At 35.4% G+C, this 10,704-nt stretch overlaps 1 protein-coding gene across 1 annotated transcript; it reads right to left on the reverse strand.

Annotated features, from left to right (window-relative positions):
• Positions 1–331: 331 nt before the first annotated feature.
• On the reverse strand, positions 332–7,682 carry LOC112521543 (protein arginine methyltransferase NDUFAF7 homolog, mitochondrial). The gene is made up of 14 exons (XM_025130459.1): positions 7,575–7,682; positions 7,400–7,470; positions 7,149–7,260; positions 6,515–6,597; positions 5,896–5,961; positions 5,626–5,726; positions 5,086–5,204; positions 4,847–4,887; positions 4,624–4,712; positions 2,836–3,016; positions 2,631–2,747; positions 2,106–2,150; positions 813–950; positions 332–727 (listed from the first exon to the last, which is right to left on the reverse strand). The coding sequence occupies exons 1-14, from the start codon at positions 7,642–7,644 to the stop codon at positions 593–595; spliced, it is 1,368 nt and encodes a 455-aa protein (XP_024986227.1). The 5' UTR covers positions 7,645–7,682; the 3' UTR covers positions 332–592.
• Between the last annotated feature and the right edge of the window lie 3,022 nt (positions 7,683–10,704).

Raw genomic sequence — 10,704 nt, forward strand, 5'->3', positions numbered from 1 at the left:
TTTTTAATCTTTTTATTGGTTAATTTCATAGGTTTTGGGAAGTGTTGATTGGTAGGTTTAGTGTATGTTTGACTGGCTTTCAAGATATATAACCAACCTTAATCATCTTCAAGTATATGTTTCCTTGGAGACGGGTTTCGTATGGGGTCAGTCGGGTTGCCGGTAATTAACCTTCTGCCCAAATTGTGACAACAAACGTGAAAAAACAAGTTTTTGTTCTGTCCAATCACACGTATTTAACGCACCCACGACCTGGTGTTGCCACAATAACCTAAAAGTTGAATAATTTTCAAACAACGCACCGTCGTCACAAATAATCAAGGAGATTGTATGCTCAAAAGAATATGCAATTATGCATAATAAGGATTCATCCTATCGCTACGATACAACAGTTATTACTGATGGAACAAGCCACCGAGAAAGAAAAAACCAACTCGAAGCGAACAAAACGCCAAGAGCGATCAACCAGTTTAAGCATCGATCAACGGCCAGAATTTCGTTAGCTCTTTAGATGTTCGGTCCTTGATTCAGTATACAAACTCATTTCTTGTTGTTCGTATGAATGTTTGTTTCAAGTTTTAAGCGAAGCTGTTTATTTGGTATTGTGGGTTGGAACACTGAGGTAAAATTTGGTATTTATGAAGTCGTCGAGAAGAGGGTTGTATCCATCTTTCGTCTTTGTTTTTGTGGGCAGGCCGAATTCTTCCATAAACTCCGACGTATCAAGCTACATATGCGATCACAAGTAAGTCGCTGCAAATGCTTGATGAAAAAAAATTCATGCAGAATTGTGGATGAACTTGAAAAATTACCGTGATGGTACGCCTTTTCTTTCCTTGTTTGGATGACCTGTCGAAATTCTTGATGCGTGATTTTAACCACCCAGAACTGTAATGGTCGATACGTTCCAAAAGCCAAAAATCTGTTGGGAAAAATATATCAGCATCACCCTGCAAGATAAGAAAGCTCAACATCAGGAAGCAGACATGTCGATTTAGGTTATTTATGAGTACTCCGACATTTTTTGTGGTAAAAACACAGAAACAACACAGAAACCAGACCAATTAAATCCCGTATGTTCCATCCAGAGGTGGGGTCTGGGAGAAGAGATGTAATCAGACCTGACCTCTATCCCGAAGAGCAAAACGGTTGTTTCCACATAAGAACACACACACACGCGCGCGCATAAATATAGGGTTAGGTTCAGGGGGAAAACGCAAAAAAATGAAAAAACTTAGGAACACCCTGGTAACCGTTCATATGTGCATGTGAATACAAGTAATTTGTCCGGTATGCACATGTGCATAACTACACATGCATAAAAACTAAGAAACAACTTCAATTACTTGTATGCACATGCATACCATGATGAATGGTTACGGGGATATTCCTCAATTTTTCATTTTTGGGGGGTTTTCCCATGAACCTCCCTCTATATTATATATATATATATTGGCGAATGATCGTGTGAGAAAAAGAGTTAGGTGAGAAGAATAAAAAAAGATTTGAACCCTTGGTCACTTTTAATCTTATGTCCACCCATGAATTGCGGTTTAGAAGAGAATTAAGATGCACCTCATTAGTGTTGACATTCAATTAGGATTGGTCCAAGGTGGAAATCTCTTCTTACGTTTCTCACTATAACTTCACTTCTTACCGGAACCCAACCCTATATATAAATAGGTTCGGGTTGTGGTGAGAATGGAAGTTATTGTGAGATGGGTAAGAAGGGATCTCCACCCTTGGATCAATCCTAATTGAAGAGAACCACTAGATCAACATGAATGAGATACACTAGATCAATTCCCTTCTAAAGCTAAATTAAAGGGTTCAAATCCCTTCTTACACTTCTCACCTTAACTCTTATTCTCACACGATTCTTCGTCTATATATATATATATATATATATATATATATATATATATATTCTTATTGCATGAAAAATGCAACATCTGAAGGTCCCAACTTGAGGTTACCTATTCATCCACTATCTTAACAAATAAACCGATAGTATTTTAGATATTTGATAAATAATATGTTCCATAAATTGTGTGTCAAATCTAATGTAGCAAGAGTACTTAAAGAGCATGGATATGAAGCAATACCTTGGCATCCAGATATGTGCTATGGTCTGAACTGCTTCCGTCTATCTGCACAGATGCAAGGCAGGATGGTCAATGATAATGTCGCAAACATTAAAAGTATGTTGCCATGAAAAGTTTGAACACCGAAAACTGGACCACATATCATATATATACACATGCATATATATTCAGTGGGAGGTTCAAATAAGAAGGCTAAATATAGTGAGAGCGTAAGAAGGGGAGGCTAAGAAAAGGTTCATATGTGAATTATTGAAAAAATCTATTTGAAGATGCATATGTGAGCCCATATGAATAATCTGTAACGTTGGTTCACATATGCTTCTTCAAATAGATTTTTTTGAGATTTTTTCAATGATTCACATATGAATCTTTCCTTAACCTTCCCTTCTTACCTTCACACACATAGATATATAGATATACACACAGAGCCATAGATATATACACACACATATATGGATTCTGACAAAATATTTGAAGAACTATGTTACAATGTTACTCAATGAGATATGTAGAATATGTACTTACCTTGGTAGAAACCAATGGAGCTCTTTCACCAGGTACTTTGACATCAGGAAGGTAGCTGAAATCAGCAGCAATCATCGACATCTTTGGCAGGGCTCCATGTAATGTTTGTAAAAGTTTCTGAAAGTCATATGAAGCTTTATTACTACGAATAGATACAATAACAGAATCTTGCCTTCATTAGATTTGAAACAAAACTGACTCTTACCAAGCAACCAGTCGGTAGCCAAGATCGTCTAGGCTTTGGAAAGATTTTGGCCCAGATGTTGCTAGGCAGTGAAGCATCCCTAGTTCCTTGGGGTCTAAAATCTTTGTCCACATTCAAGATATCCAAACAACTTTTGATCAGGAGATCTTGCATTGGCTTATATAACTCCGACAATTTAGACCTGCTTAAGCATAAAGCCACATAATCATTAGAGAAGGAAACCAAGGGAATGTTTGGTTGGTATTCCATCAAGTTCTGTATGAATAAAGCTGTTTGTGTGGAACTGTGGATTAATCTGTCTGTATAGATTGGGAAGGTTTTTGTTTAGAAGGGTTTTTTCATAGATGGAATGATCGATTTTTAAAGAGAAAAAGTTTAGAAAAACCCAACGAACTATCTCATTTTGAATGATCAAGTCCTTGAACTATTTTTTTGAATGAAAAAACCATTAAACTCTCTCATTTTGAATGATTAAGTGACCAAACTATTTTTTGAATGAAAAAACCATTAAACGTCCTCATTTTGGATGACTAAGTCCCTAAACATTAAAAAATATATATAAACCATCCAACTTCTAAAAATCGGTTACTTGCATCATTTTAACCAAAAAAAACTACTTGTAACCGACTAGAAACGTCTTAAAGTAAAAACTACTTGTAACCTCCTAAAAATAGATTATAAAAAGGGAGATTGATGGCAGAGGCTAACAATGTGATAGTCAATATGAAAAACGGACAACGATGGGGCGACAAGGAGTGGCGAGGATGAGTGATACAATTGTTTGCGAGGGATTTAAAGGGCGTAGGATTTGGAAACAGTAAAATTGATTTAGATATCTTTTTTACTTTAAGACCTTTCTCGTAGGCTACATGTAGTTTTTTTTTTATAAAAAAGGTTCTAGGTAACCAATTTTTAAAAGTTCAATGGTTTATTTATTACAAAAAAAAATATTTGGGGACTTAAATCATTCGAAATGAGAAAGTTTAATGGTTTTTTCATTCGAAAAAACAGTTCAGGGACTTGATCATTAAAATGAGAAGTCTAATGGTTTTTTCAATCAAAAAGTTAATTCATGGACTTAATCATTCAGAATGGGATAATTTGTTGGGTTTTTATGAACTTTTCCCTTTCTTTAACTAGGAGGGGAAGGTTTGGAAAAAACTTGGCTTTATGCATAAAGATCCCCTTAGAAGCTTACTATATATGCCACTCCCGGTACTATTAAGCCACCACCAAACAGTCATGGATAGCTGACCGAATAAGCTGAGGCTCATTAAGCTGCTAACAAACAGGCCTAAATGTATTAGGTAAGTCCCTTTTCTGTTTTTGCCATTTAACATTTTCAAGTTTTGGGTTCAACTATATGGTGTAAGCAGAGAAGTGGATTCTATGCATAATACATACATACCATATTCTCACATTCTCCATTTTCCATTTTATGGGTCCCATCTCAGTTTATCCTTGCTTCGAGTAAATGGAACCCAGAATTACATCTTTCTTTTATCCTTACACCACAAAAGCTATATAATCCACAAAGTGAAAAGTGTTCAACATCTAGTATCTTAAGATTCTGAAAAGTGTAATTGTTTTTGGAAGGCACAATCTAAAAGGGCATGCTTTAAGAGCAGATAGAAGAGTGTCAATGGCCTTAAACGGTTTCCCTCGTCACATAATTGTGCAGGCACAGACAAGTCATACATGATATTAACAGCAAGAAAAATGTAATTGTATCATATATTTCAGATTAAAAAATTCAGTATAAGTGTATAACTAGCTATATCTATTCACCTGTCTTGTTGCTTTTCTACCCAAACCTCCATCCATGGTGAAACTTGATTTTCCGAATAAATAAGGTCATGTGGAAGATTATCAAGAACCTACAGAGCAAAGAGAATGGGAAAAAGCTAAATGACCAGGTGGCAAAAGCACAACATAGAGCTGCTGTACATTGATTCATTCATAAACTTTTTTTAAGCAATTTATCAGTAGAGGAAATGTAGATAGAACCCACCTCAAGCATTATAACCCAGCACGGTTGTTGCTCTGCATCCCCTGTTTTAAGAGCAAAACTATTAATTTTCCAACCGGTTCATGGATACTCAGACAAGAGAAAGTCCAGCTGCACAATCTAACAGCAAAACAGAACTTCCTCAAAGCTTCATTAGGTACACATAAATTTTTTAAAATTATAACAAGAAATTAGAGTTAAGAAAGGTTCTATAAACTGAGGGCAGTGACAGTAGTATATACCCCATCCGCTAGGATCAGCAGCATCACGACATTCTACTCTGAACTTTGACAAGTGACTGCTAACTTCTCCAACAGTCTCCAACTGTTTCTTGGCCAATGAAGAACTAATTTCTACTGAACTGCAGAAGATCAAATGGTTCTTCATAAAACTAAATAATAAATCTCAAATAACTTGGAAACTTGATAAAATTTGGCACATTACTCGTAAGAATTTGCATAACATTGATAGTTGGTCAAGTTAAGATTCAAGTAAGTTATATATACTATATGCATATATGTGAATCAAGCTCGTAATCTACACCATAAGCTGATGGAGGACAATCTGATCATTCTAAACAGAAAGTACCAAGCTGGAGATTGTAGACAAACTGTAGCAAGCAAGCCTAAGAACATGACCAAAAAGAATCTTAACGTGGAAGACAAGTGTGATAAATCTGACTAAGTAAATAACAGTTTCACTCCTTAAATGAACATCACAATCCCTTCATGACAACAGAGTTTTGATACTTGCAACTTCTAGAGAAAAGACACTGCACATACGTGTATGACATGCTATTGTAAACTCGTGTGGGTGCATTCAACATTATGTAATCCATTATGCCCTTTGCACAAGTTCCTGATCCACCTCCGATTTCATAAATCTGATGCACAACATTAGAATCAAGAGTTAACCTCAACATGCATAGCAAGATAGAAACTTACTTCTTCTTGTTCTTTATCTTGTTAAAAAAGACAGAACAAAGCAAATCAATAAATAGACTTATCATGGCAAACTTCATCTTTCAAATTATTATAAAACAATCAACTCACCTTTAGTGGAAAAGAAAGATTAGTTGTTCGCAAAATTGCTTCAGCAATCCCGTGGGCATACCAAGGCTACAGGGGGATAGGTTGAAGATGTCAGATGGTCACACATATAAGATATGATAACTGAGAAAAATAACGGTCTGGAGAAGGTGCTATTCTTCATCCACCTGACATTGGCTCGCTTATTTATTTTAATATACTTAAAAAATGCTCGTTAAACTTGAAATGGACAAATATCTCAGATTCCACATCTTTGCCTGTTTCTTGGTGATCTATTTATGGTTATATAATGTAACCTTCAACACAAACTACCACATTCGTAACTACATATAGATGTGTCATACTGTCATTGACCATTTCTGAGCTAGCAAAACTGGCTATGATTGTAGATAGCACTAGGCTCATCAAGCTGGATGAAGAACAAGAATCCACTTCTATGATCAAGGTCACATATTTCATTAACCATAAAACAAATGCGCGTCACCTTGACACCCCAAATCAAACAGAAAGATGGCCTAATGAAGGGTTTATATTTGCATACCATTATGAAATTACCAAATTACACACAGATGCATGTATGTCTTTTGTTAAAGAAATCAGTTCGGGTGTATGCCATATATACCTTGAAAAGCTCAACTGGAGTAAACCAAGAAACATCATTTTGCTTGTAAATTTTTTCCAAATGCGACATGTAATCCTTCCTTCCTGAAAAAGTCCACCAGTTCAGGTGTTAATCATAAACTCAGCATGTTCCAAGTTCCATGTTACATGCATTCATTTAGCATGTGAGAGTGTGACAGTTCTGTGTGACATAAACAAGCAACAGGATGCAGTTATATGGAAACATCAAAAATGACTTATTTGAGGTATAAACTCCATATGCTCAGCTCTTTTTGGCCTATAGATGACACAATGACCTTACAGATCCATATAAGATGATTAAAAGCTATACATCACTCAGAAAATTGAACAAGTTTGTCGAACTCAACCTTTTATCCCAGTTATATGGAATTATAAATTTGAAACTTCTGGGGAAGTAATGAATGAGGGTAAAGTTTGAAGCTTGTATAACTCCACACCTCATGAATGACGCCCATAGTAGACCAATATCTTACCAACTTAAACACCATATATACTTCAATGTGTATAATACGATTGTAAAGAGTTGCCAATGATTATCAAAAGCCCTGATACAAATCACTGCTGTATGCAACAGTTTGACATCCATGAATAGAACATAGTTAAATATGTAATACCTTGAAGTTTATGAAAGTTAATGCTCCTGTCAAGCACTCCAACAGATCTTGGGCTTTGAGAAAAATAGCCATGATCAGGATGATACAATGCCGAGTGTATAAAGTCTCTAACCTATTCAATCAAACGAAAATGATCACCATAAAATTCATTTCCACGGTTATGTTCCACAACATAGAAATTCACTTCCTATTTCTTGCCACTATCAATCCATCTGCAATTGATCAGATTAGAGGGAGATAAGGGAACATACGAGAACAGGATCATCACCAACGAGTTTTGTGGAGAAAAATGCCGAAAATCTAAATTGTCTGCAAGAGCTGACTGGAAAATGCGAATTAAAGCAAATTTCATGAGAGCAAAAGAAACGACAGAAAAACTTGCGAATGGGTGGATGGAGATGGAGATGGAGATGGAGATGGAGATACCTGTATTCGGTCTGTGAAGAATGGTGCCGGGATGAAGAAGAGGACGACTGTATCTGTATGTATACGCCATCTCCGTCGTCTGGTGTTCGTCGCCGGAGATTGGGGTTGAACGAGGGTTTTTGGATTTCAGGGTTTTCTTTTCCAATCTTCCACTTTCTTACAGAATCATTCTTATGATTTATCCAAAATTAAATTTTAAAAAAAAATTATCTTACACCATGTAAATATAAATAATTTTTTTAGATTCAACTTTATTTTTATTTTATGTAACGTATTTTTAAAATTTTTATTTTGGTATTTAAGATGTAAAGTTTTAATTATATGGATAACCAGTTGAAGCATTAACTGATTACCATGTTAATGTGACGAGTGATATGGTATAACAACTTGTCACACGTTAATAGAAAATGAAGTTGGCGACCTTTCTATAGAAACTTACGTGACGTTGTACATATAAACAGTGACATATCCAGAAACTTACGTAACATAAGAAAATCCGAAACCAATAACTCAACCGAACTAGAGCCGTTTCAAGTTATTCGGCTTGCGGATTTAATGGTTCGGTTGACCGAATAAGGAAAGTTTTAGTTTTGATTTTCTTTACTACATTAGCGAACCAACTAGCAAATTACACTATTATTTAATTCATATAATTTTCTTCTAGATAAATTGGTTAAACTGATTTATTTTTAAACTAAAAGAACAATAACTTAAGATATATTAGAAAAATCATCAACAAACGTTATCATTGCAGTACGATTGCAATAACTAACGGTAACAAAACAATCAATACGGAAACAATTGTTAAACAAGACATTGGAGGATTTCGTCAATACATACTAGACCACCGATGAAACAAATGATATCATATCCGTCTCTGTACTTGAAATAATGGGGAGTGCTAATGGCACCCCCTTTCATGTCAGAATCAGGTCATTCAAGCATTGGGAATGTAAAAAGCATGTATTGATGTTGATGTGTATGAGGAAGAAATTCATGGATTGGGGTGCATTTAGTCCACCCCGAAATAATTGGCATAAAAACATTGTTTATTTCCAATTATTAAAAATATTTAAAAATAAAAATAATTTATGATTTTCAATAATAATTATTTATTGGTTAAATACTTAAATGATGGGTTTTAATAAATATTTAAGAGTCATCACATGGGGTAGTTGACATAATATATTTTTTTGCCTGAATTTAACCAACCAATGTTTTTTTAATTCACGTTTTGTTGCTAAAAATGTGCACTAAATAGTATAAAAATCTATTAGGGGTTATTTACAAACATTTATTTGATAAGCGTTTGTCGGTAAAATTTAACACTATCATTGACTTACTGTGTAGATTTTAGTTCAATAAAACGATATCGTATGCAACAATTTACCCAGTAAGAGTGGTCGCCCTTTACTTACCGAGTAAGACTTTTGATCCTTGTTTTACTCTTACCGGGTAAGATTATTGTCTTTTACCATGTTCATCCAATAAAGTAATATCACTTGATAAACATTTACCCAGACGTTTCGTAAATGACCCGAATGAAGAACAAGGATGATATATGATAATTTTTAATTTATTGTGCAAGACCCATTAATATATAAACCATTATAATGGACTTAATCATTCGAAAACTTTATAATCTATTGTTTTCGTGAGGTTTATTTTAAACCATTAATTTAAGATAATTAATATATTTGTTAAGAAAAAAAATCAAATTCCATAAATACATGCACACAGATTCATAATTGAATATATACATAAGGTGAACACATTGATAACACGGTGAAAAGCGTGTTCACAATGTGTTCAAAGATGGTAGATTTATATTTAATTTTAGTTTTGTTGTTTAGTTGATGTCCAGATACCAGATATACCGGATACCGTAAATTTATAGTGTATTCAGAATATATTCACAGACTATAATAGTATCCTGAAAAAATTCACATCGTGTAGGTCTTGTGTGCGTATTTACTGAAAGGGGAAGATTCCCCAGACAATTTTATAAAGACAGTAAAAAAGTCACCAAAACAATACAATCAGCAAGAGAAACTACGGCAACCTTGACTCACAAACCAAGTCATAAGGAGCCAAAACAGACAAAGGGAAATACACCAAAACATAACAACACCAAAAGCCAACAATAAAAAGGCAAAAGAAACCCAAAAGAGCCAATACCGAAAATACACACCACCCACGAGCTCACATGCCATTTGGATTCCTAATCTTCTTCCTTGTCTTCCACGCCATTCGATGAAGAATCAGCATCTTGATCTCCGTAATAACCTTATCCTCCGAAAGATTGAAATTGGCAAAGAACTTCCTGTTCCGCTCCCTCCAGATAAGATARACCGTTGCTGAAAGACCAAGTTTTTGGACCGTAGACCGAGATCTCCAATTTTGAGTGGACCCTCTCTGAAGAATATCCTCCCAATTGTTAGGAAAATTCAGTAGTCCCACCTCCCTTTTAATAGTGTCCCAAATACTGCTGGAATACTTGCATTCAAAAAATAGGTGATTGTGCGTTTCAATCACAAGGTTACAAAAAAACACACTTTAAATCTGGCGGTTCATGCTTCCATTGACGAATACGATCTTGAGTTGGCAGTTTCATCTGACATGCCATCCACATGCAAAGAGCATGTTTAGGAACGTAAGCTTTATTCCAAACAAGTTTATACCAATGCACAACCGGCTTCACCTCTTGGATAGTATTCTACACCCTTTTTACCTCAAAATCACCCCGTGAAAGTTTGTTATCAAGCCAGCTAACCTTATCTTCCTCTTGACTGGGATCCGGAATCATAACACCGTGCAGCTGAGGATATTGTTGAAGCCAATCCACCGGCCAAYTAGTACCAAAACGTTGCATTACGTCAGATACCGTGGAGTTATTGTGAAATCCCTGGCCATTTATGAATCTATAAGTCAGGGATTGGATGAGAGGGCCCGACTCGCTCCAAGTATCTTCCCAAGCATGAGTAGATAAACCATTGCCCACATTATAGATAAAGAATCTCCKGCAWTGAGATCTTAAGTCTAAAAGGCTTCGAAGAATCCACGACCACTCATTYCTCTTCTTGATAACCCAGAAATTACGGCCCTGGACACAATGAGACTGAATCCAAGA

This window comes from Cynara cardunculus (assembly GCF_001531365.2).
Source record: "Cynara cardunculus var. scolymus isolate 2C chromosome LG 11, CcrdV1, whole genome shotgun sequence".
Lineage (NCBI taxonomy): Eukaryota > Viridiplantae > Streptophyta > Magnoliopsida > Asterales > Asteraceae > Cynara > Cynara cardunculus.